The sequence below is a fragment of the Podarcis cretensis genome (assembly GCF_951804945.1).
Source record: "Podarcis cretensis genome assembly, chromosome: 8".
Lineage (NCBI taxonomy): Eukaryota > Metazoa > Chordata > Lepidosauria > Squamata > Lacertidae > Podarcis > Podarcis cretensis.
The window spans coordinates 3,253,804-3,280,185 of record NC_137177.1 but is presented as its reverse complement, the minus strand read 5'-3'; the positions used below and the strand labels follow the sequence as shown (position 1 = coordinate 3,280,185).

General features: G+C 50.3%; 1 protein-coding gene and 1 long non-coding RNA gene across 8 annotated transcripts in view; one reads left to right on the top strand and one right to left on the bottom strand.

Annotated features, from left to right (window-relative positions):
• The window catches only part of LOC307221386, a 225,939-nt gene that overhangs the window by 80,539 nt on the left and 119,018 nt on the right, over window positions 1-26,382 (bottom strand). The gene's annotated exons all lie outside the window — the stretch shown is intronic.
• Window positions 1-26,382, top strand: part of PAK4 (p21 (RAC1) activated kinase 4) — an 85,043-nt gene that overhangs the window by 52,810 nt on the left and 5,851 nt on the right. For 3 of the 4 annotated variants that reach the window (XM_079985388.1, XM_079985386.1, XM_079985387.1), the window contains exons 2-8: window positions 5,453-5,676; window positions 14,393-15,100; window positions 16,996-17,493; window positions 19,254-19,387; window positions 22,315-22,441; window positions 25,128-25,253; window positions 25,682-25,816. In XM_079985388.1, the coding sequence (XP_079841514.1) occupies window positions 5,473-5,676; window positions 14,393-15,100; window positions 16,996-17,493; window positions 19,254-19,387; window positions 22,315-22,441; window positions 25,128-25,253; window positions 25,682-25,816 (1,932 nt within the window). In that variant the 5' untranslated portion in view covers window positions 5,453-5,472. The remainder of the gene's footprint in view (window positions 1-5,452; window positions 5,677-14,392; window positions 15,101-16,995; window positions 17,494-19,253; window positions 19,388-22,314; window positions 22,442-25,127; window positions 25,254-25,681; window positions 25,817-26,382) is intronic. The other variant, XM_079985389.1, reaches the window with a different exon arrangement.

Below are 26,382 nucleotides of genomic sequence, written 5' to 3'. Positions count from 1 at the left end.
CAGCAAGCCCTAGGCTCTGTGGTTTAACCCCCCACGCCACCTGCGTACCTAACCCCAAGGTATACACAAGTACAAAAAGCCTACAGAGAAAAATTAATTTATAGGAGTGGTACTCAAAACGACCCTCATAACTCAAGTGGCACAGGATGTTGAGAGATTGATAAGGGAATGACTGGACAACTGCATGGTGGACAGCTGGTGGCTAAAATGCAGTGGTATAGATGGTGCATATGTTTCGTATGGATAGAAAGAGCCATAGGTTACTTCCTGGTTCACACTGAGAAGCTGTTTCTCAGCGTCCCCAGGGATAGAAGAGCGAGCTTCCCATAGACTTCACTGGAGAAATTAAAAGAATGCAATATATCTTGAATTGGACACAAGTGTGTTCCTCCCTAAATAAATAATGGAGGATAGACTGGAGTGGCTGGAGCCCTGAACAGAGGCATTCCATACTGCAATATTTTGTTGTAAGGTCCCAATGGTTTTAAAAATCATTTATATCCTGCCTTTTGACCTCAGAAATTAAAAACACTTCTCATTCTTAAAATTGCCTGGTCGTGCTGCTTCTATTTCAAGACGGCACCATTTTTCTTCCCGGAATTTTGGCTGCAGTTTTATCTGTTTTTGCCGCAGCACATGGTTTGAGGCGACTTTGATGAGAGGTGCCTGCAGGTGAAGCCCTCCGGCCTTTAAAATCTCGGTTGGGGTGAGAGAGGAGGGATCTTTGTACGTGCAAGGGGCATGAACTCCAGATCCATGTTTTGTGGATTAGAGATTTGAATCTGCCTTGTACCCCTTCACAGACAACTCACGCACTAGCAGAACTTTAGTGAAATCCTTCACAGCAATCTTGAGATGCCTTTGTGCTCAGTTTTGCCAAAGGATCAGACTTCCTCTTACTTCCCCACCCTCCTTTGTGATATGAAAATCTGACCCACTTCTGCGCATTCGCTTTGTACTTGAAAGTGAAAATGTCAACCAGGGCAGATCATTCATGCTTTGGTTTTCGTTCTGCTCCATGCTTTTATTTTGGTCAAGCGGTGTTGTAAAAAGTGATCTGGGAAGGTCAGGAGTTAACACTTTCTGCACTGCAGAATTACACACACACACACACACACACACACACACACACACACACACCTGGCATCTGAGAAATCTGATAAGGGGGTTGCCTCAGTGCCCTCATAAACCAGAAATCAAAGTGCTGTTAAGAATCAAAGTGCCTGTTTAATAGACACAGAGAGAAGCCAGCCGTGTTTCACATTTACAGTGCATCTTAATAATGGGTCATTCCAGGGTAGACAGATTGTTCAAGTAACAGGTTTCCCACTGCAAATCCCTCCGGAGCTTGGAGGGTTAGAATGCCAGTTTTCTATAAAGTTATTTTAGCCAGCATGTGCATTTATTCAGGAGAGATAAAAGGAGGTCCTTCTTCACAAAGCACATTGTTAATCTACGGAACTCACTCCGCCAGGAGGCAGTGATGGCTACCGACTTGGATGGCTTTAAAAGAGAATTGGGACATCTAGCTGGCTGCTGTAAGAACGGGATGCTGGACTCGATGGGCCACTGGCCTTTGCTCAGCAGCCTCTTCTTATGTTCTTATTTATTTTGTTTATTTATATTTTAAAAAATTATATGCTGCTGTGTCATTATTATATGTGTGTGTGTGAGATTTACAGCAACAAAACATAAAACCATACAATAAGAACCATGAAAAGGTTAAGATCAGACATCAAATAACCATTATGGAAGGATACATTCTTAATTGCCTGCATAGGCCTGGGAGAATAGAAAAGTTTTCAGCAGGTGTTCTAAAGTTGGCACAGAAGGCTCCTGATGACTGTCTAGTCCAGCCTTTCTCAACCTGTGGGTCCCCAGATGTTGTTGAACTACAAATCCCATCACCCCTAGCTAGCAAGGCCAGAGCTCAGGGATGATGGGAGTTGGCTCTCCATTGAGGTTGATTTTCCTTCAAGTGCAGGCTGCCTGGTTGAAGGGAAGGCAGTGGATGATCAGCAGGTGAGATACCAGGAATACGTAACCATTTTGACTGCTTCAGCCATCTTCTTTGTACTGATTCCGAGTGCTCTTCAGTCTGCCTTGAGCAAAATGTTTGCCTGTTCTCTTGTCCTGCCTTTGTCTTTCAAGGACGCTCCATCCTACGGATGTAAACAGGCCAGGCCTTTCCTTATTTACAGCAGCTCGGGAAGACCTGCTTAGATCTCCCTTGGTGCCAAAGCTTCCTTGCAGCCCAGAAAAATCCGATTTCCTCAGGTCTCTCTGCGGTGTCGCCCTCTGCTTTTGGGTCTAGCGCAGTACAGTCGCACTCTGCGTGCATTTGTGTGATTTCAGCCGGGCGCGATTGAAGGCAGGCTGGTTGAAACGGCGTCAGTTAGATCCAAGCAAAAAAGCTCTTGTGTCAGGTCTGCTTGGGGATACCTGGTGCAGAAGGAGCTTTTAAGCTCTCCTCCACCTTGCTTGGGGAGCAAGATGCACTCAGCACACGGGCTCTGGAATGCTGCTGTGAGGTCATTGTGTTTCCGTACAATCTCACATGAGAACCCCAGCCTCCTTGAACTGGCACACTGAGCAAGCCTTGCCCCCCAAGTAAGTCAGAGAGCATAAAATCTCTTTTCACACAGATTCCTCTTGGGTTACCTGTGCAAGCAGCTCTTTTAAGCTCTCTGCATTGTTTGCTGAGAAGGCCCACTCAGCGCATGGTCTCTGGGAGTGTGGAGATTTCTCTCTGCCCCTCACCCACTAACTGCAGGGCAACTCCAAGGATTTGGGTATACCCTAGGAACCCAGCCCATGCATAAGGTGTGATCGTATTGTGCAGGAAAGGTTGTGACGCGATGCTCTCTTTATCATCGCTGATCAGAGTCTCTTGGAAGTGGTTTGGAACTCCTCCCTTGCCCTGGTTCAAGAGAGGGCCACTGTCGTTGTGCAATAAGAACCGGATGTGTCTGTGTTTGCGATTAAGCCGCCAGCCAGGATTGACATAGATCTGGTCCTACAAAGTGCTGAGTGCTTCTGACTGCAGTCAGTTTTAGGAATGCTTTCCGGGGTCATCGAGGGCTCGGGCACCTGTGGGACAGATGAGTCAAAACAAAACTCTTTCTCCGAGTAGGAGGAGGCTCTTCCCAAGGATGCGCTGAGGCAGGGGTGTGCAGGCAAAAGCAGGACAGAAGCTGGGAAAGGACCGGTGGCTGGCATGTGGAGCAAAGAAGAAAGATCCTGCCCCACTTTCAGAATATATTTCGCTTGCTGTGGGGAGTCTGGCAGTGGCCCGGCAGGTGCCTCTGGAAGGGGCGGCTCTCAGAGTTCCTCAGGAGAACTTATTATTATTATTATTATTATTATTATTATTATTATTATTATTATCATTATTACTATTATTATCATTGTTATCATCATCATTATTACTATTATCATTGTTATTACTATTATTATCATTATTACTATTATTATCATTATTATCATCATTATTATTACTATTATTATACGCCACCCAGCCACTCTGAGCGGCTTACAGCACATATAAAAACATAGTAAAACATCAAACATTTAAAACTTTCCAATACAAGACAAGAACGAGCCGTCTCAAGAACAGCTTCTTCTCCAGAGCGATCTCGGCCCTGAATGGGAAACCTGGACTTTGAAAGTCATCTAATCTTCCTTGCTGTATTATACTGTATTGTTTTAATTAGTGTTTTTATAGTTGTTCTGATTTTGTGTGGAGTGCCCTACCTGGGTGGATGGAGCAGCCAAGTAAATTTCGTTGTCCCTGAGAGGGGGCAATGACAATAAAGATATTATTATTATTATTATTATTATTATTATTATTACAGGGCTGCTTCCAGGTGTCTTTTTAAAGTTGTGCATTTCTTTATCTCCTTGAGCCACATCCCCTCCCTATTCCTAGCATCTGGTGGCCCAGAGATATTTTAAGAAGCATGGGAATGTCATCAGGAGTCCTGTGGGTTTTCTAAAGCACTACCTGTACACATTGCCTGCTGTGACTCTATTAAAGAGAGCTTTACTTGTATCCACCCGATCCTTATCCTCGTGGCTAAAGTCTCATTTCAAAACACACTTTGTTTGTATGTCTCGTTAAGTGGCTTTTGTATCTTCGAGTTCCCTCTGAGAATGTTTGATGTGCTGCTGTATTGATCTCCAAGGTTTCCCTTGGAGGAGGCTTTTTTCCCACCCTGTTTTATGTCAACAAAGGCAACCTGCAAATACTTTAAATAAATGAGATAAATAAAAATACTTCTGTCATGCCATGTGCTGGGCTGTTCCTTTGCTGTCATGTAGTTGTGTGTACTTTTTTTGGTTGTCTCTGCTTCCTCCAGAAGAGTAGATTCTCCAAATGTATTTGTAAGGCTTTTGGTTTCATCGCTGGAGGAAGGTTTACAGCCAGCCAGCTCTGTAGTCCTTTGTAGCCAGAATTCAAGGGTTCCCAGTGTTGTGACTGGGAATAAGTTTGCACTGATTACGCTGCTGGCATTGGAAGCAGTGATCCTGCAAGGTGTCTTGCCCCGAATCTTACTGACCTTGTGGCTCTATTCTTTCTCGTGTGGAGGGACTATAAATCAGTGCAGAGCACATGTTTTGTAGGCAATAGGTTTGAAGCTCAGTCCCTGGCAGAGCCTCCAGTTAAAAAGACCTGAGTAGCAGGTAACGGGGGAAACCTCTCCCTCTCTCTGAGCGCAAGGCCCTGGAGAGCCATCGCCAGCTAGAGAAAGTACAGAGCTAGATGGACAAACAGGCCAAACTGATAACAGCCGATTGGTATTGCAGAACTTGAGCTTGGATGCCAATGGCTTGTCTTGCTTTTCTCTTAATATTTGTCTAGCGCCTTAATCGGTTTCTTCATTGTGCAGCGACTGCAAAAGAAGAGAGAGCACATAAGAGTGTCCTGGGTCACGCCAATGGCCCATCTATTCCAGCATCCTGTTCCGGCAGTGGCCTAATTAATGCCTGTGCGGAAACCAGCAAGCAGGATTCGTGCACAAGAGCACCGCTCCTCTCCTGTGGTTTCCAGCAACCTCTCAGTCTTGAGCAAAGGCAGGGAATGACTGGGACGTTTTTCCAGCTCCTGCAACAAGCCAGAGCTTCATTTGCTTGAAGGTTCTTGAGGCTCATCCTTTCCCCAGCCTGGTACCTTCCAGATGTTTGGGGCTACAGGCGCTGTACTGGCTGGGGCTGATGGGAGTTGTAGTCCAACATTTCTGAAGCCTGGTCCTAGGAGAGCGTTTGAGTTCTGCTCCCTTTTAGTTTGCTATATGTCTGTGAATGCCTGACCCATACGTAGGACGTTTCTGCAAAGCTGTTGCCCATTTTCGATTTCAAGCCCAAAGCTTTATGCTGACCCTTATTTGCCTGTTTTCCTATGATTTCCTCTCGCTTTTTGTTTTTCTAAACCGCCTTCTGTGTTTCCTTTCAGGTCTGCTAGCCAACATCACCATGTTCAGCAAGAAGAAGAAGCGCATTGAGATCTCCGCCCCCTCCAACTTTGAGCACCGGGTCCACACAGGGTATGACCAGCAGGAGCAGAAGTTCATAGGACTGCCGAGGCAATGGCAGGGCATCATCGAGGAGTCGGCCAAGCGGCCAAAGCCGTTGGTGGACCCAGTGTGCATTACGGCCGTCCAGTCTGGCTCTCAGAAGGTAGGTGGCACTAGCTTTGCTCTCGTGTGGGACCTGAACTTCATACATTTCTGTCGGAATGGGAATGTGTTTCTGAGCGGTGGCTTAGCGAGTAAGCCATAAAATGGCCAGCTGGTAGCTGAAAGCTGCAGCCTGCTCTGATGTGGACAGGTGCTAGCTGTAGACCTTTTGATGCTGTGTAAGGAGGGGGCGGTGGCGGGGGGTGGGGGGCGGGACACATCCTGAACCTAGAGCTTCAAACCGCTAGAGGAGACTCTCAAAGTAACCTTGGGGTCATTTCACCCAACCACTTTGTCACCAGCCATAAGGTTGGAGTGGTTTTTGAGAACTCAGCGTCTCTCCCAAGACTGTAGTTTGCTGCCATCTGGCAAAACTCCTGGACATGGGAGCTGAGCCGGGTGACGGATTCCAGTTGCAGTGTAACCTTGAAGGCTTTGGGGTGCCTTCACAAGACTAAACGTAACATCAGAACAGCTTCCTGAATTTTTTTCTGACGAAGTAATGAGCGGATTCTGTAGGACTCGAGTTCTGTCCATGTCAGAAGTTTGCTACCCTCACCCACTCGGTATCCTGTCTGTCGTTTGTGCTGTGCTTGGATATAGGAGTGACTGGAGTTTTGGACCCCCATCTCTGGGGTGTAGCATAAGAGGCTCCCCTTGCCGAGCATGCAAAATGAGATGTCGTCTCTGAACGACTGCTTGGTTCAGGCATAGATCCTGGAATGGCCCCTTCCATTCGTGGAATGGGGCGATGTACGTGTCCTGCATATAATGAGCTTGCAGCTCAGCTAATTTTTTTTCCAGGGTGAGGTGGGTGGGGGAGAGAGCGGACCGCAAGCCTGACACATTTCGGAGCTGCGGGACACCCAGGCCTGAACGCCAGAGCCAAAATCTGGACGTTGGAGTGGAGTCCCAGCGCAGCAGGCAAGGGGTCAAACGCAGCGTATGTGAGGCAGCTCTGAGTTGGCCTCTGGGGGCAGAAACGCCTGGCTCTTTCAGAAGCATCACGAGGTTCAGCTTGAGGCGGAGGAGCCGAAATGCCTTCTGCTGGAGGGCGCAGGGGGGTTGGTACAGTGCTGCGTGTTAGCAGGCCAGGAACTTGATCCTGAAAACAACGTGGTTTGTGTCCTCAAGTCAACAGTGATTCACCCAGATCTGGAAACCGACAGGCTTTTAAAGGTTCGTGTCCGATGGGGGAAGGGGTTTGCTGGCTGGTTTTCCGGGAAGAGATTTGTCGCACTTCCTGTACTATGGGGTTCTGGTTTGGGGCTCATCCTGATAGCCAGCCCACCCTCGACAGCTTACCAGTATGAACATCCATAGCGGTAAGGAGAATGCCTGTGTTTGTCTATTTACTTAGCCGAGGAGGCAGCAAGGGGTGCCCTGCTTCAGCTTTTAGTTCAAGCCAGGAAGAGATAGTAACAGGCAGCCCTGTCAGGGTTAGCTGATGGAGAAGGCATCTATTTAGGCATGAGGATATCAGCACCTGGCTTTCTGTGGGCTAGCAGGATTCAAGGGCAACAAAGTATATTGGGAAGAGTTAAATAAATCATTGTACTTTCTTTTTTTTTAATGAATATTTATTGGCATTTTCAAAAGAGAACAAAAATAGACAAAGAAACAATAACAAAAATACAAAAATCCAAAACTTAAAAAAACACATAAAAAACACATAAAATTTCAGTTACTTGTTTTCATTTAACTTATTTCTCAGACCTCCTCACACCTCCCCTTCTTGTATTCCAATTTAAATTGATAACTCAGCAAGTCCTTATTACTTATTTCTCAACTTTAGCTTAATAATTGATTTTAACATGTTGTTGTTTTATTTTTCCTCCTCTTCCATTTCCTCAGTTTATTTTTACAAACCTTATTTTCATTTAATTTAAACCATTTTGAGAACCGATTTTAACTTGTCCAATCTTAAACATGAATATACCTCGTTCCTCATTCTTGAACATTTTCCTAAAGTCGACCAATATTTCCCTTCCACAGCTTTCCCAATTTCCATGCAGATAGTAAAACACAATAAAAACAAAACAAGTTATAATTATATACCCTTTGGATTCCCAGACTCCACCCTAAATAAATCATTGTACTGCCAGGTCGAGGGCAGGAGGAAGTGGAGGGCTCTCCTTCATGGGAGGTTTTTAAGCAGAGGTTGGACGGCCACCTGTCAGGGGTTCTTTAGGTGTTATTGAGGGGTTGGACTAGATGACCCCTAGGGTTCCTTCCAACTCTACAATTCTGTGACGCTTGGTTAGGTCTGAATGCTTGCATGGCATTGAACCTGGGCATGAGGCTTCAGCATTCATACCAAAATCGATCGGAATGCCTTTTTGCGTGTCCAGCTGTTTTGTATGTGGTTTATCTCCTGGTCGCTCTGCTAACAACATTGCATTTTAAAATGGCGTGTGCATGGTGGTTTGGGTTTTTTTTGCATTTATTTTTGTAAGCCCAAAGTGGATGTTGTCCTTTTAAATAAGCCGGCTGGCTGGCACGCCCAGGCGCCACCTGCTTGCTGCCCCTGTCCCCAAGTACAAGGTAGGGGCGGAAGTCCTGTCGCACCCCTGACCACAGAGGAAGTGGCTTGGGACTTTCAGGTCACAGCAGAGGCTGCTCCTCCGTGTAATTTCAGCAGAGGGTGACTCAGCCCGTGTTGCCTTCCTGGAGAGAAGCGAGGGAAAGGCTTGGGTCTGAATAAAAGCCAAAGACCTGTTGTTCCAGTCCTGCCGCCACGGCCTGGTGTGGGGCTTGATGAGACTGGTCCGCTTGGGTCCGGGAGGCGCTGATGGCAGGAGAATTTGCCTCATAGCCAGAGCCCAACCTTGTTAGAAGTGCCAGAGATTTACCAGAGATTTACAGAAGATTGGAAGAGGTATATGGATTATTTGAAGAGCAACTGTAATCAACAAATTACGCTAGTAGGACTACAAGAAGTTTTGTAAGGAGAAATATACGAAGTGTTACCAAGTAGAAAAAGAGAGAGATATTGATTATGAGTTTGAAATGTCATAGGGAAAATAAGAAATTCATACTAAGAGATTAGATTGGAAAATTTTCGGACAGGACTGATGGAAGTCAAAAAAATTGAATAAGATGTAAAAGTATGTTTAATTACTGTTGAAAATGATATGTTAAAAAACATATATATATACAGTGGTACCTCGGGTTAAGTACTTAATTTGTTCCGGAGGTCCATTCTTAACCTGAAACTGTTCTTAACCTGAAGCACCACTTTAGCTAATAGGGCCTCCCGCTGCTGCCGCAACGCCAGAGCACGATTTCTGTTCTCATCCTGAAGCAAAGTTCTTAACCTGAAGCACTATTTCTGGGTTAGCGGAGTCTGTAACCTGTATGTATGTAACCTGAAGTGTATGTAACCCGAGGTACCACTGTATAAAGGAAGTGCCAGCTCCAATCTCCCCCTGCCCCATGCCCGAGCTGCAATATTCCAGTAGAGCCATCTTGCTGGCTGTTCCCTTTCTTGGCTGTTCTTCCAAGCCTCTTCCCTGCTTTCCCTTTGACCACTCCACCCACACCTTTCCCTGCTTCTGGTGTCATCCTGCCCCATCTCCCCGGGGAGCCTAATTTGCCCAGAATTTGGGACTTGCCTTGTTTAGGGAACTAAACAACCCCTCCCTGCCTTCCCAATGAACGCCACGGCAGTTTTGCAGGGATTGCTTGTTTCCCTTGGAGACGCAGCGCTGCATTTCTTGGGAGGGCGAGGCACCTTGTCCCAGGGGTGCTCTGGGAGCTGCAGTGGGGAGGGGCCCCTGTTGCCGCCTCCGACGAGCCGGGCTCCCGTTCCGTGTCCTGCAGCTGCAGGGTGAGATCTGCAGGCCTCTGCAAATTGCCTCTTTGTTTACCCAGGAGGACACTTCAGAAACTCATTCAAGGCAACACGCTGTGCATTGCTGCTTCAGGCCGTGTCCAGGAACGGCATTTGGAGCTAAGAAGCCCATCCCTCTCCCTCTTGCTCTTTGTGCTTAGGCACAGAACCTGCTGTGGAAGAAACGCAGAACTGTAGAGCTGGAAGAGACCCCCAAGGGTCATCTAGCCCAGCCCCCTGCAATGCAGGAATTGCAGCTAAAGGATCTCTGGCAGGTGGCCACCCGGCTTCTCTTTGAAAACCTCCAACGAAGGAGACTCCGTTCCACTGTCAAATAGCTCTTACCACCAGGAAGTTCTTCCTGATGTTACTGTCGTCTGAGCGCATGATGTGTTCTTCCTGATGTGTCGTTTGAGCACATTGGTTTGGGCCGTCCCCTCTGGAGCAGCAGAAAACAGGCTTGCTCCCCTCTTCCATGCGACTTTAGAGACTAGAATTTCCCTTTTCCCTTTATCCAACAAAACACCTGCCATTGTAGAGAGAGCAGTTTCCATGCATGTGGGAGCAGTTAGCGCACGACACTTGGGCATTTCTCTGACACCAGGCACAGCTCCTGCACGGCTTGTGTGAACTTCAGTGTAGTTTTGTCAGATGAAACTCCTGAGCGAGTCCAACCACACACACCATCTGCTTCTCTCGTGGGGAGCAAAGCTTGCATCGCTTAGTCTGTAGCCTGCACTTTTCCCGGGACCCCCTTTCACTCAGCCTTCCCCTACTCGCCGTTGCCTCATAGATCTCCTCCTGTTGCCACATGCCCACGCAGAAGAAACCTTCTGGTTCTGCCCCTTTGGGCGCCGCGTTGGACTAGAGCCAGTTTGTGCCAAGTGTGCTTGTGTAATGGCACGTTATAGGGGTTAGGAGTGTTCTTGGCCCGGAATCTGGACCTTGTTTGATCAGGTCGGGAAGGATTCTCCTTCCTTGGAGGTTTTTAAGCAGAGGTTGGATGGCCTTCTGTTGTGTCTGATTCAGTTGAGACCCCTGCATTGGAGGGAGTTGGACTAGATGGCCCCTGGGGCTCCCTTTCGACTCTGCAGTTCTGTGATTCTGTGTTGATCCTGCGGCTCAGATCTCTCTCTCTTCCACGAGCACATTCCCTCTCTTCCCCCCACCCCACGCCCTCCGGCAAGCCTGCCTCTTGGGAATCTTTGCCTCTTGACGTTTCCAGCTGGCTAGATGAGCCTGAGCGCTCTCTGATAAGGAAATCTTTATGCGCTCACACATCTCTCCAATGAAAGAGGTTCCACAGTTGGAGCTATGCATTGTGTAGGCTGGGGGCAAAAGGCAGCCGCTCTTGGCATACTAAACACATTCATTGAGGACGGCCCACATTGACCAGAAGGGCTTCAGCGGGGGAGAAGGGCGCGTGCATGGATTTTGTGCGCTGGTGCACTATAGATGTGGCCCTCCTCTCTTTCCCATCTCCGTCAGCCACTTCCCTTTCGTTGGGGGGGGGGGGGTAAGACCCTGAATGGCTCCTAGTCATGCTGGCTCTGCGTCCTGCCCCCAGAATCAGACACAGCATGTGCCTTAAATTCTGGCAACTGCAAGTGAGGAGAGTGGCGTTGCATTTGGACATCTGGTTGGCCACTGTGAGAACAGGATTCTGGGCTAGGTGGGGCCCCCTTGGCGCTCTTAGGGTCTTAGGTCCTCACCTCCAGTGATGCTGTGCAGCCCTTTTTTGTACAGTCTGCAGTCTTGTGGACTAAAATGGTGCTGTTTCGGGCTGCAGGGGCCCATTGAAGTTTTGCACATAGACAACATTGTTCCATATAGAAGAGTAGCAGGTTGGGGAGGCTAGGCTGCAAGCTCTTCTCCCTGCCTTCCTAATAATCATAATTTTATTACTTACATGCCACCCATCTGACTGGGTTGAGCAGCTCCCAAGAAAATATTAAAAACACAATAAAGCGCCAACCATTAAAAACTTCCCTACGCAGGGCTGGCTTCAGATGTCTTCTAAAAGTCAAATAGTTGTTTTATTTCCTTGACATCTGATGGGAGGGCGTTCCACAAGGCGGTTGCCACTACTGAACCAAGCCTTCTGCCTGGTTCCCCGTAACTTTGCTTCTCGCAGTGAGGGAACCCGCCAGAAGACCCTTGGAGCTGGACCTCAGTGTCTGGGCAGAACGATGGGGGTGGAGACACTCCTTCAAATATGCAGTGTCCATATTCCTAACTTCCTGTGTAGAGGCAATTATTTTCAGGGGGAAGCATTCACCTCTCTCTCTCCCCCCACCCCCCGCCACCATAGCCTGAAGTGGTCCAGTTCAGGAAAAAAGCCTGCTGATTGTGTAAACTGGGACAGAATCACTCTTTGCAGAAAGATCAGGGACCCTTGGGAGGGCTGCAAGCGCTGAGGTCGTCAGGTTTTCATATCCAAGGGAGCAAGGAGTGAGAGTGCATTTCTGGAATATTTATTTATAAATGCATCCTCGCCGCCATCACCCCCTGTATAACTGTACAGTCACCGAGCCAATTACCCGAAAGCTGTACTTTTCTCTGTGGGTGTGGGTGCTTATTTGTGTTGCTGCTTTGGCCCACGTGTGCGGCTGTTGGCGGAGAGCGTTTTTTAAGCTCCTAATCTGAGGAATCTGCACATTTCCTCCCAGGGTAGAGTGAAGATGGCTTCCTTTGGATTTGGGCTGGAGGAACATTCGTGGCCGTAGTCGGGTGTCCCCATGCTAATCGTCTGGCTTACGAGTCCTGTTTCGGCAGAGGCGGAATAACAGAAGTTTGTGTGCCCACTCGCCTAGTCCCCTCCTCTCCTTCACCAACCAGCCTCTTTGAGCTTAGGAGCTGTTCTGAAGGCAGAGTGTGAGACTTCCTATCAGGCTCCTGGAGCCTTAGCGCTGCTTGTTCTGGGAATAAAGTGTTGCATGTAGGCCGCACTTGGTTCCAGTAGGTCACAGATAACTGAATGTTGACTTGCACCATTTGCATCTCTGTGAAACCAGTGTTAGAAACTCAGATGTGAAAGCTGGGTGCCAAATGACTCCTTAAACCAGGGTTATAGTTGCCAATACGGAATGCCCAGTTTGCCATTTGGGGGCCAGGCGGCTTGAAGGTTGCATGTTTCAATGTGACTTTTTGATCCTGAAATTTTTTCTGATTAGGCAGATAGAATATCACCGATAGAATTCTAAAGGGTGTGTTGTTAGCGTGCGAAAAACAGGCAAGATCCAAGGACCCCCAGGCATGCACCTCCGGACGGTGGAGACGTCAGGCACCGTCCTGGCGCCTGGGTATCTTCACATGGTTGCAAGCGACTGATAGCCAGGTGCAAAATGCTCCCAGCAAATTTCAAATGCTGTGTGAACCAATGGTTGTTACGTTGGTGCTGGAAATTTTTCCTTAAACTCCTCCAGTGTAAAAGCAGCTCCACCAGGCCGAGGAACTGTCACTTGGGGCAGCCATTCCACCAGACTGCATCAGTAGGAGAGATAGAAATCAGGGCTCTCACTTGGTCAGCTTTAATGAAAGGCCAGCTCCTGCCCCTGAACTGTGCCTGCTGGTCAGTTCAGAAACAGCTGTTTAGAAATGGGTGCCTGAGTTTTGATTTTTCCTCCTCCCTCCTTGTTCCCTTCCCCTTGAGTGCCTTTTCTTTTAGATTGTAATCTGGGGGGGGGCAGGGACTGTCCTGTTTTGATGGGATGTAAGCTACTCTTGTACCTGAAAATGCTCTAAATAAATCAGCATGGCAGAAAAGGGCCTCGTGATTGAAAGGAGCTATCAATGGAAGCTCTCCTGCTAACACCCACAGATCTATACTGCAGGCCTTGCACAGGCCTTGCCTCCCAAATCCTTCAGCGCTCTTGCAGGAGTTTCTTGTGGTGATTGTGGTGAGGTTGGGGTTGGGTGTCTCGGTTCCAGACACCGCAATCTGTTTTCAGTCTGGCGGGGTGTCCTTCAGAGTGTTCTAGCAGATGTGTGGGTCTGGTTTTGAAAGGGAAAAAACAATAATCTGTATGCCTGGCCTGGCCTGGCCTGGCCTGGCCGGTGTGTGCTCTCGCTTGCTTGCAGCATGCAACTGATCTGTGTGTTGTGCAGAGTGTGATAAGAGCCGGCGCAAAAGTATAGGATCAGGCCTTGAGGAGGGGAGGGGGGAGCAAAGCAACACATCTCTGCTTCGGAAGCCAGCATAAAAGGTGGGATGTGAAAGTTGCTTTGCATTTGAAGTGCTAGGCAGGTGCAGTGGGGAGGGGAGGGAAAGGTTCTTGCATTGACCCCCGAGGATGTGAGGGAGGAGTAAGCCTTTTCCTGGGCCACCAGTGGAAGGCCACATGAGTGTGGAGTCTTGCAAATCTTGCAAGAGACGGTGGCCATGCTGTGATAGGAAGGCTCTGAAGTCAGAACTTTGCAGACTGATGCAACATAAATGATGGCAATGCATTTTACGTAGACTGCATCTTGGTTTGTTCCTTCAGATAACAAATGTAGAGACTTTACCATTTCCTTCAAACCATTGCTCTTTGAGTCAAGCGTTGTTATCGCCTGCATTTGTGGTTTTCAGGGAAGGTTCAATGCACGGATGGAACGGGTGTATATGGGGAAATTACTTTGGGGTTAAGAGCAGCCTCCTTAAAGGCCTTGCTTCTCCAGGGTGTGAGCAACAGCGCCCCCTCCCGACGCCCGCATGCTTCTGTACGCTTCATTTTGTGTGTGTGTGTGTGTGTGCCAAAACTGACCAGCCGTCAGGCATCCACCAGGCCCCTTAATTTCTTTTTTGTTTTTGTGTTGCTCACCTTATTTTCTTTTGTGTTTGTGTTTTGTCTTTTTTCTCCCTCCCCTCCCCGCCGCTTCCGTTTTCCATGGCCCGCGCATAAAGACCATCGTGCGGGGGAACAAGGCGGCCAAGGACGGCTCCCTGGCCTGGCTGCTGGATGAGTTTGAGAACATGTCCGTGTCGCGCTCCAACTCCCTGCGCAGGGACAGCCCCCCCTTCCCGCCTCGGCACGACCAGCTCTACCAGGAGAACGGCCTGAGCGAGGCCCTGGCCAGGCCCTCCCGCCACCACCCCCACCACCAACACCATGCTGCCATCGCCGAGGAAGACTCCGGGGGCAGCAGAGGCAAAGAGCTGAAGGAGCGGAACCGCCATGGCTCCCGGAACGAGCTGGACCAGAGCCGGGAGAGGAGCCGGGAAGACAGGACAGCCGCACAGCACCCCCGGGGGCAGGAGCCCACGGGCAAACCTCACCACCGGCCGCCCCCTCCAGACTACCACAAGCCCTTCTCGGACCACAGGCACAGGCCGCACGAGCGAGACGGGAGGAGGGAGGCGGCCGCCGAGAAGGAGCCGTCGGAGCGCGTGGTCAGAAGGGAGCGTGCGGACGGCCCCGACAAAAGACCCAAATCGACCTACACCGGGGAGACCAGCCCGCAGTCCCCCCGGGAAAAGCGGCCCCTTTCGGGACCCAATATCCGGACCCCAAATATCCCCATCTCCGAGGGGGTCATGAAAACGGCACAGCAGACCGGGCGGCCTTTTAACACGTACCCGCGAGCGGACACAGATCCCGTCCGGGGTGCTCAGGTAACGATTCCCCATACCCCCCCGCCTTGTAGGTTGTGGCTCTCTAGCCCTGGCCGGCCAGGACCGACCCTCCGCAAGTGCCTTTTCCCTGGAGCACAAGCTCATCAGCAAGTGAAGACGCCTCTTGCTTTTAAAAGGGATTTGCGTCTTACTGCCAGCATCCCTGAGTGGCTGATGGTGTGATGGGCAGTGGGCACCTTCTGAGCCGCGAAGCCAAGCTCTTCTGCAGAAGCCCCACCCTGTAGAGACCTCCAGAAGCTGGCTCTTTGCTCCCTGCTGTGTTGCTGTGTCTCCTCTTTCTCGGGCCTTCCTTCCTCCTCGGAGCAGCGCTCCCTCGCTTTGCAACCCGCTGTCTTCCTGCAACGTCTGGGTGTGTCTCCTGCCTTTCCTCTCCTCTGCTGTCACAGCCCTTGCTCCCACTAACCTGAGCTACTCTGGTGCTGCCCGCCTTCTGAAGGAGACGCTCCTCTCTCTGCTCTTCTCCGTGTGTCTTTCTCTAACCGCCCTCCGCAGCCCCACGGCCTCCTGCACAGTGACTCTGTCTCTCTCTCTCTGTAGAAGCGCTGCAGCAAAGCAGCCACATACTGCGCTGTGTGTTCCGCAAGCCTCCATCGCAAGGGAATCTACTGTACAACTGTCAGGTGTCTGGAACCCTTTTTTCTTCCACCTCTGCCACTTTTCTTCCTCCTCTTCCTCTTCCTCCAAGGGCACCGCCATCCTTAGCTTCAACTTTCTTTTGCGTCTAGCTAACCACTATCATCTCCGCCTCGGTTCCTGTCCTTTGTGCTAATCTAGCAGGGGGTCCTGCCGCTTTCCTGCTGTGTGCGTTTGTGTGTGTTTGTGTTCTGGGCATAACTCTGCCACGGGCAACAGGAGAGATGAGCTACAGAGGACAGATGCAGCTCTGCCATCTCCAGTTAAAAGAGAACCTGGTTTGTGGGCTTTCCAGAGGGCATCTCTTTCGACACTGTGGGGAGGAAAATGCAGGGCTAGGTGTAACTAGTCTGATCAAGCAGGCTGTTTTTACTTTCTTATGGCAGAGGTTAAAAGGGCTGCGGAGACACCTCTATATGTCTGGGTCTCTTGAGGCGTTACTGAATTGCAGGGGGCTGGACTAGATGACTCTATGGGTCCCTTCCAACTCTACAATTCTATGATTCTGCTGTTGGGCAGAGAAGACAGCCCTGGGCTGAACGGAACGGCAGCCTGTTACTCCATATTAGGCTGCAAGAGCTACCCACAAATCTCTCTCCATCAGTGCTCTTCAACTGTTGGGTGCCCAGGTGTTGTTGGACTACAAAACCTATCGCCCCCCACCCCAGTTTAGTTTGGTCAGGGATGATGGGAGTTGTAGTCCGGCAACATCTGGGGACCCAAGGTTAGAGGGCACTGCTCATCCGTGAAAAGGGAACATGCAGAATGACTGACACACACACACACCACACACAGACACAGATTTCACCTAGGGGAATCAGAGAACGTAATTTCTGGAGCAGGTGGGGGTTTCAGAACACATGACCTGCTTGTGGGTGAGATCCATACTTCACATATTATCGGAACCGGTGGTGGTGAATCTCAAGTCCTAAGGCACCAACATCACCCTATTGGTTTCTGACACCAACATCACCATATTGGTTTCTGGCACTCAGTGCTCTGGTTGAGGGTCCCTTGGCAACTGGGCAGCTGGAGTGTGACCTTCTCTGCCCCTTCTCTTTGTAGTGAGTAGTCTGAGGGGATCGTCAGCCCTTCCATACTTGCCTGAAAGTAGACACTGCTGGGGTTTGGACTAGATGACCCTCCTGGTCTCTTCCAAGTTTACAGTTCTATGATTCTCTGATCTTTTCTGTCCTTTCCAGTTGTAACCGTTTCACCCCACCCACCCCTGCTTCTTTTAGGCAGAGCACAGGCCCGGGAAACCCCAAGAAACAGCCTCCAACGGCCCCATAAGTGGAAACAGCAGCTCCTCCAGGCCCCCACCATCGGGCCCAACGAGATCCCGGAACCCAGAGCCGCCCCACCCAGGACTCTCCCAGCACGCCTCGGACCCCCACTTGACGCACGTCCCGCCGCCCGCCCACCAGCTGCCGTACTCTCAGCAGCCCCCTCCCCAGCACCCGCCCCCGCAGCCCCCGGGCCCCCCTCCCCTGGCCCCGCAGCAGCCCCGCTCCCCGCAGCGCGAGCCCCAGCGGGTCTCCCACGAACAGTTCCGGGCCGCCTTGCAGATGGTGGTGGACCCGGGCGACCCCAGGACCTACCTGGACAACTTCATCAAGATCGGGGAGGGGTCCACTGGCATCGTCTGCATCGCCACCATCAAGAGCTCCGGGAAGCTGGTGGCCGTCAAGAAGATGGACCTGCGCAAGCAGCAGCGGCGGGAGCTGCTCTTCAATGAGGTGAGGGGCTGGGAGGTGGGGTGGAGAAAGGCCCCCGCTCCGTAGCCTCGCTTCCTGTTCTTCTTCCTCTGTGTGTGTGTGTGTGTGTGTGTGTGTGTGTGTAGAATGGTGTCCCCCTTCCCCAAAGGGTATAGGGTGGGGTGTCCTGGCAGCAGAGGCGGCTAGTATAAAAAGGGTAAAGGGACCCCTGACCATTAGGTCCAGTCATGACCGACTCTAGGGTTGTGGCGCTCATCTTGCTTAATTGGCTGAGGGAACCGGCGTACAGCTTCCGGGTCATGTGGCCAGCATGACTAAGCCGCTGCTGGCGAACCAGAGCAGCGCACGGAAACGCCATTTACCTTCCCGCCGGAGCGGTACCTATTTATCTACTTGCACTTTGAGGTGCTTTTGAACTGCTAGGTTGGCAGGAGCAGGGACCGAGCAACGGGAGCTCACCCCGTCACAGGGATTCGAACCACCGACCTTCTGATCGGCGGGTCCTCTGTGGTTTAACCCACAGCGCCACCGAAAGCCCTTAACACAGCCTTTCTCAAACTTGGGTCTCCGGCTGCTGTTGTACTGCAACTCCCATCATCCCTAGCTAGCGGGACCAGCAGGCAGGGATGATGGGAGTTGTAGTCCAGCAACACCCGGGCACTCAGGTCTTCACAACTTGGGACCAGTTCACCTGCGAGATCGCCTTGCCCCCTTCGACTGCTCTGCACATCTGGCACTCTTCCAGATGCCATGCAGTGCTTTTTTTCCTTAAAAAAATGTTTAGGGGGTACTCTTGTTTTCCTACTCGTATTGAAATACTGCCCCTCAATGAAGCCAACCTAGATTCACAAAATGTTTAGAGGTATGCATACCCCTGCGTCCCCGCAGAAAAAAAGCACTGGTGCCATGTAGCACCCGTTCCATATTTTGACATGGCAGCACTTACACTTTGGAACTCCCTGCCTCTTGAGATCGGACAGACGCCTTCACTGTACTTTTTTGGGCACTTATTAAAAATATTTTTGCTTCGTCAAGCCTGCCCAGACGTTTAGAAAGTTAATGTGAGTGTTAATCAGATCTTAAAGGTAAAGGTAGAGGTACCCCCTGACCATTAGGTCCAGTCACAGACTACTCTGGGGTTGCAGCGCTCATCTCGCTTTATTGGCCGAGGGAGCTGGCGTACAACTTCCGGGTCATGTGGCCAGCATGACTAAGCCGCTTCTGGTGAACCAGAGCAGCGCACGGAAACGCCGTTTACCTTCCCGCTGGAGCGGTACCTATTTATCTACTTGCACTTTGACGTGGCAGGAGGTTGGCAGGAGCTAGGTTGGCAGGAGCAGGGACCGAGCAACGGGAGCTCACCCCGTCGCGGGGATTCGAACCGCCAACCTTCTGATCGGCGGGTCCTCTGTGGTTTAACCCACAGCGCCACCGAAAGCCCTTAACACAGCCTTTCTCAAACTTGGGTCTCCGGCTGCTGTTGCACTGCAACTCCCATCATCCCTAGCTAGCAGGACCAGCAGGCTGATCAGCAAGCCCTAGGCTCTGTGGTTTAGACCACAGTGCCACCCGCGTCCCTAAATCTGTTCTTAGTTTGCTGTTATTTTGACTTGTTACTTTAGGCTCTTGTGCTCAGATCCTACTTGTGGATTTCTCTTTGGTTGGCCACTGTGAAAACTGGATGCTGGGTTAGATGGCCTCATCCAGCAGGCACTTTTTGGGTCCTTATCCAGCGGCTCTTCCTCCCTCCCAGCTGCCACTGTCCATTTCCCCCCTTTCAGGTCGTGATCATGAGAGACTATCAGCACGAAAATGTGGTGGAGATGTACAACAGCTACCTGGTGGGCGATGAGCTATGGGTCGTCATGGAGTTCCTGGAAGGAGGCGCTTTGACGGACATTGTCACACACACGAGGTATGGGTAGCCCCTTCTCTCCCGGGACTCTGCTGCTGTTTTCCCCATTTTCCTTACAAGGTTTTCTTGAGTCCTCCTGGACAGTAGGGCTGGGTGATATATCTACCGTATTTTTCGCTCCATAAGACACACTTTTTTCCTCTTAAAACCTAAGGGGAAATGTCTGTGCGTCTTATGGAGCGAGTGTGTGGTCCCTGGGGCGGGGAACCCGGGCTTCCCTCACCAGCCCCACGAGCTCGGGGAGCAGCAGAAAGGCTGTGCGCAGCCTTCCCTCTGCTCCCCGGGGCTGGCGGTGAGGGAAGCTCGGCTTTCCCCACTGCCAGCCCCACAAGCTCGGGGAGCAGCAGAAAGGTTGCGCGCTCCCCGACCTGCTCTTTGGGGCTGGTGGTGGCTTTCCCCAAAGAGCAGGCCAGGGAGCAGCGGAAAGGCTGCTCCCCAAGCTTGTGGGGCTGGCGGTGGGGGAAAGCTGAGCTTCCACCACCGCCAGCCCCGGGGAGCAGCGGGAAGGCTGCGCACAGCCTTTCCGCTGCTTCCCGACCTGCTCTTTGGGTCGAGCAGCTCTGGGGTAGCCCATGAAGCCTCCGCAGGGCAGCGGGGAGCCTTCATCCCGCTGTCCTGGAGACGCTTCGCACGGCTATCCCTGGCTTTTTGCGGGAGGTGGGGGAAGGGACAGAGTGAGGCTCTCTCACTTCCCCCACCTCCCTCAAAAGCCCCCAAGAGCAGCATTTCCCCCCCCCCTTGAATTCCCCCCCCCCCAAAAAAAAGTAGGTGCGCCTTATGGTCAGGTCACCTTAAGGAGCGAAAAATACGGTATATATTGCCCCAAACTGGTTTGAAGTCCATATCATGATATCGGTTTCATAATTTTTGACCTGGCAGTGTATCATGCAAATCACGTTGTGTGCGCGCGCTATGCAAAAATCACAATGTGGGGAAAACCATGAAGCCAATCAATGTTTCTCTCGATTCCTGCAACCTGTTAACTCCGCCAGCTCAGCTCTCTCCTGCCTCTTGCAGGGTGCAGCGAATCAGAAGAGCAGGCGCTGGCAAAAATCACAATGTGGGGGAAACCGTGAAGCCAGCCAATTCTCTACATAGTGCCATCCTTATTTCAGACATTGTGATATATCGGTATATCGCGATGTTTAGCTGGTTGTATATCACAATGTTGAAAACCAGATATTGCCCAGCCCTGCTGGACAGAGAGCCTTGTTCTCCCAACAGCGCCCAGCCGGGCATACACTGACTTTTGTGACCAGTTAAGAGAAGCCAGGAGTGTGCCTTTGGGGAAAAGAAGCATTTCCGAAGCTTTGCAGCGTGGGCAGGGAAAGAAGTGTTTGTTTTTAAGTGCTCCACAATGGCCTGACCTTGCTCTTTCTTCACTTGAAAGGCAGTCCCATGTGGCTGAGTTGGAACTGGGACGCAGTTGAAAGTCCCTTTTCTACTCCAGCTTGGAGCAGAGCTTCAGAAGATGGTTCTCTCTCCGACCTCGGGCTGGCTCCTGCCGGATGTCCAGAACTTGTGGACACGCAATGGAGCTGAATAGTGGAAGATTCAGGACACAGAAAAGGAAGTCCTCATTCACCCAGCCCCTAGTTAAACTGTGGAACTCACTCCCACATCTTTCTCCTAGTTAACTGCTTATAGAATTTCAGCCTGCACAGAATGACTGTTAAAATACATAACTTTCCCCCCTAAGGATTATGTTTTTAAAGGAAAAATTATCTCGGTATGAAATGTCAAAAGGTATAATTGAAGCAGATTATCGAAAAGAGCAGCTAGGCAGAGAGCAGCCTGTAGATTCAGATGCTGGCCAAATTTTGCCCAAAGATGAACCTTAGGAAAACAAAGGTAGAAACCAGACGAGTGAATATTTGAGAAAGTGGAACTTTAAAAGAGGATAAGACAGATTCATGGAGGAGGTGACTCTTGATGGCTTCTAGTCAGGATGGCTGTGTTCTGTCTCCACAGTCGGAGGCAGCAGTGCGTCCGAACCCCAGTTGCTGGAAATCTCATGGGGGGAGAGGGCTCTTGTTGGTCGAATCCTGCCTACAGGTTTCCCACAGAAAGGGATGTCTTGGAGAGACAGGAAGACGAACCAAAGTTTTTACATCACCAACTCCTCTTTAAAAGGAAAGCAATGGGAGGTTTTTCTCACTCTCTCCAAATGCCAGAACTTAGGTTTGGGACAGGCCACAGAGAGTCCCTCACACAGCACAGAATAGATTCGTGGAATTTTCTGCCATGGAATGTGATGAGGGCTGCTGGCGTAAAGGTAAAGGGCCCCTGACCATTCGGTTCAGTCGCGGACGACTCTGGGGTTGCAGCGCTCATCTCGCCTTATTGGCCGAGGGAGCTGGCGTACAGCTTCCGGGTCATGTGGCCAGCATGGCTAAGCCACTTCTGGCAAACCAGAGCAGCACACGGAAACGCCGTTTACCTTCCCGCCAGAGTGGTACCTATTTATCTACTTGCACTTGACGTGCTTTCGAACTGCTAGGTTGGCAGGAGCAGGGACCGAGCAATGGGAGCTCACCCCGTCGCAGAGATTCGAACCGCCGACCTTCTGATAGGCAAGTCCTAGGCTCTGTGGTTTAACCCACAGCACCACCCGCGTCCCTGGCTTAGGTGACTTTAAAAGGCAACTTCATAAATCTGTGAGGGAGCAGGAGGGAGACGCCTGTCACTGGCTATTTGCCATCTTAGCTAAATGGGACCCACTCTAGGTCCAGGAGGCGCCTGACTCAGGATTTTTGCCGCTTGGGGAAACAAGGATGGGCGAAAGGTTGTTACCTTGATGCCCTGATTGTGGGCTTCCCGGATTGTGGGGATCCGGTTGACCTCTAGAAGCTTTGGGCAAGCTGGACCCACCGAGGTCTGAACCAACCACTCTTTTAACGGGTGCTGTGTTCTTCCTCCACTTCCAGGATGAACGAGGAGCAGATTGCGGCCGTCTGTCTGTCTGTCCTCAAGGCGCTCTCCGTCCTCCATGCCCAGGGTGTCATCCACCGAGATATCAAGAGTGACTCCATTCTGCTCACACATGACGGCCGGGTGAGTTGCACGTGGTCCCAGGTGCTGATTTTATGTTTGAGGAAAAAGTAGGAGGAGGTGCCAACTAAGCATCAGGCAGAACTTTCTGACAAAATAAAGAAATTCCATCCAGAAGCACCTTAGAGACGAACTAAGTTTGTTATTGACATGAGCTTTCGTGTGCATGCACACTTCTTCAGGTACACTGAAACAGAAGTCACCAGACCCTTATATATAGTGAGAGGGTGGGGAGGGCTATTACTCAGAAGGGTGGTGGTATCGGGTGATTGGCTGATAGTTGTTAACAGGTTTACCACACCTATAACTAACTTAGTTGGTCTCCAAGGTGCTACTGGAAGGAACACCTCTGAAGGTGGTGGACTCCAAACTTTCCCAGCAGGTCCTGGGGCAAATTGAAGCAATTTAAAATTCAGAATTCAAAACAGTTAAAACAAGTCACAGGAATTGGGTGGGTCATGAAAATACACATCTCCAGGGTAAAGTGGAGCACCTTCAACATTCGCTGAAAGCTGTGTGCCGAAGGTGCCAGTTGCGGTTCTGAGTTCCACAGCCCAAATATTTGCAGGCAGTTTGCTCCTGTCACACAAGTTTATATCAGTTGCATTGGATATCCCTTTGTTTCTGAGCTTAAACCCCTCATGAAGTTGCCTGGGCTCTGAGGCTGGCCTCTTTGGCGCTGTCACTAAGGACATTCGGATTGTTGGGGACCAGGAATCAGGACTCTTCAGTGGTGGCCCCACACCGGTGGAATTCCCTCCCCTGAGAAACACTGCCTGACCTTATGCAGTCACTAAAGACTTGTTATTTCTCCATGTTTTGATTGATTTTATTGCTGAACTCCTACATACGATTTCATCTGATGCTTTTTTTTTATTGCAAGCCGACTTGTAAGAGGTGGGAGTAGAAACAAATGAGTAAAACAGGGGTAGGCAACCTAAAGCCCGGGGGCCGGATGTGGCCCAATCGCCTTCTCAATCTGGCACACGGACGGTCCAGGAACCAGCGTGTTTTTACATGAGTAGAATGTATGCTTTTATTTAAAATGCATCTCTGGGTTATTTGTGGGGCATAGGAATTCGTTCATTATTTTTTTCGAAATATTCTCCGGGCCCCCACAAGGTCTGAGGGATGGTGGACCGGCCCACGGCTGAAAAAGGTTGCTGACCCCTGGAGTAAAATAATGTCCCTGCCCCTGTTCACCTCTTGCTGAAATTGCCTGGTCCTGCAGTGCCACCTGGAGGCGACTCTTCAGTGGTGTCAGGCAGCCCCAAGACCTCCGAGGAGAACTTAAAAACATAGAGTCATAGAGTTGGAGGGGACCCCAAGGGTCATCTAGCCCAACCTCAATGCACTGCAGGAATCTCAACTAAATCATATGCAACCTCCAATGAAAGAGAGTCCACCACTTTCTGAGGGAGTCCGTTCCACTGTCGGTCAGCTCTCACTGTCAAAAAGTTCTTCCTAATGTTTAGTTGAAACCCTAATAATAATAATAATATATTTATTGATTGATTTATACCCCGCCCATCTGGCTTAGTTTCCCCAGCCACTCTGGGCAGCTCCCAATCAAGTGTTAAAAACAATACAGCATTAAATATTAAAAACTTCCCTAAACAGGGCTGCCTTCAGATGTCTTTTAAAAATAGGATAGCTGCTTATTTCCTTGACATCTGAAGGGAGGGCGTTCCACAGGGCAGGCGCCACCACCGAGAAGGCCCTCTGTCTGGTTCCCTGTAACCTCACTTCTCGCCATATTCACACTTGTGAGAAGGCAGATTTTTTATAGCACCCTCTGGAATCTCAAATGCTTCCTCTGTCTTCTCTCCCCTGGAGGTCCCAATAATGGTTTGAAATTTCTGCCAATATTTTTTTAGAACCTAGTGGGGTTCTAAGAGGCAAGGGGTCAGCATGGGGGCACTAAAAATGTAAATGACTACCAGACTTTGAAAAGCTGGTATCCTAGGATCAACCAAGCTCATCCATTTCGTTGACTTAATTAAACAAAATAGATTTAATTGGGTTTTGAATGAATGCTCAATTGCTGTTTCGATTTTTACTGTGTTACTATCTTCCTTAGTGGGTCATGCAAACTGCTCTTCTGAATAATGCTTTTTATAGGGTAAGGGAGGGGGAACCTGGGTTGAGTTTATGGCTGGGGAAACCCAGCCAGATGGGCAGGGTATAAACAATAAATAATCATTATTATAACCAAGGTGGGGGCTGTGGACCCAAAAAGTTTGGGAACCACTGGCCGGGGGGTGGGGCATGTTAGGCCCTTGAACTGAGGTTTAGACTTATGTATGGAATTGAGCCTCACGTTAATGGGGTGGGGGGAATCGCTCAATGGCAGAATGCAAACTTTGCACGCGGAATAAAAGTCCTTGGTTCACTCCTTGCCATCTCCAGCTTCAAAGGACACCTGGTAGCCAGAATGAGCTGCCTGTCGCTTGTCAAAATAGAGAGAACTGGGCTAGGCTGACCAGAGGGGTGATGCATCACGATAAGGCAAAGCCCTATATTTGTGGGAGTTTGTCCGCCTCTCGTCACTTCTTTTTAAAAAAGGAATATTGCTGATCTGCACTGCGAAGGCTGGAAAGATTCTTCCCACCGCAGACCTCGTGAGCAAACTCACCCTGAGCCTGCTCCAGCCACTGACCTGCTTCCTTCGCTTGTCTCTCCCTTCCAGGTCAAACTCTCCGACTTCGGGTTCTGTGCGCAGGTGAACAAGGAGGTTCCGCGGCGCAAGTCCCTGGTTGGGACCCCTTACTGGATGGCGCCAGAACTCATCTCCCGGTTGCCCTATGGGCCAGAGGTAAGAGGGTCTCAACTTCCTCAACCTCCGGCTTTGCCCAAACAGAAATGTTTTCAGCAGATGCCGAAAGAATGCAGTGAAGGTGCTTGCCTGATATCAAGAGGCAGGGAGTTCCAGAGGGTATGTGCTGCCACGTTCCACTGATCAAAGCAGTCAAGTGGCCATTTACGTGGTTTTGATGAAGTTCTCATTTTCTCTAATCAGCAGATTATTATTTTTGCCTCCATCGTCCCTCCTGAGCTTTCAGGGAGAGGGAAGCTGTAAAATCCAAATGGAACGAAAAGCCTGCTGCTGGGCAGACTTGCTAGTCCAGTAGGGCCATTTTGCAAACCAGTTACAAAACTGGGGGGGCGGGGCAGAGGCACCTTTAGTTCTTGTTGCCCTTTCTCAATTCCCCTCTCCCCCCCTCCCCCCTCCTTCTGTTTCAGGTGGACATCTGGTCCCTCGGCGTAATGGTGATAGAAATGGTGGATGGGGAGCCCCCTTACTTCAACGAGCCCCCTTTGAAGGCCATGAAGATGATCCGGGACAACCTGCCCCCCAAGCTCAAAAACGTGCACAAGGTAAGAAACTCCTTTTCCTTCTCTCTTCCTTTTCCTTGCTTGACTTCTCCACCTTGGAAGGATCAGGTTCAGGAACGAAATTTGTTGCCGGGCCTCTTAAGGATGAGGATCGCAGGGTCTGGGTCAGGTCATACGATGAGAGGCAGTCCTGAGCCATTTGGGTTAGAGAGACAGTGTGATGATGATGATGATGATGATGATGATTTTATTTGTACCCCACCCTCCCCGGCCGGAGTTGGGCTCAGGGCGGCTAACATCATAAAAACTACAGTGGTTCCCCGCAAGACGAACGCCTCGCAAGACGGAAAACTCGCTAGACGAAAGAGTTTTCCGTTTTGGAGGTGCTTCGCAAAACGAATTTCCTATGGGCTTGCTTCGCAAGACGAAAATGTCTTGCGAGTTCCTGCGGGTTTTTTTTCCTTTACCCCCCCCTCCTTTTTCTAAGCCGCTTATCCGATAAGCCGCTAAGCCGCTAATAGCGCTAAGCCGCTAAGCCGTCAATGGGCTTGCTTCGCAAGACGATAAAACCGCTAGACGAAGAGAATCGTGGAACGGAGGATTCTTTT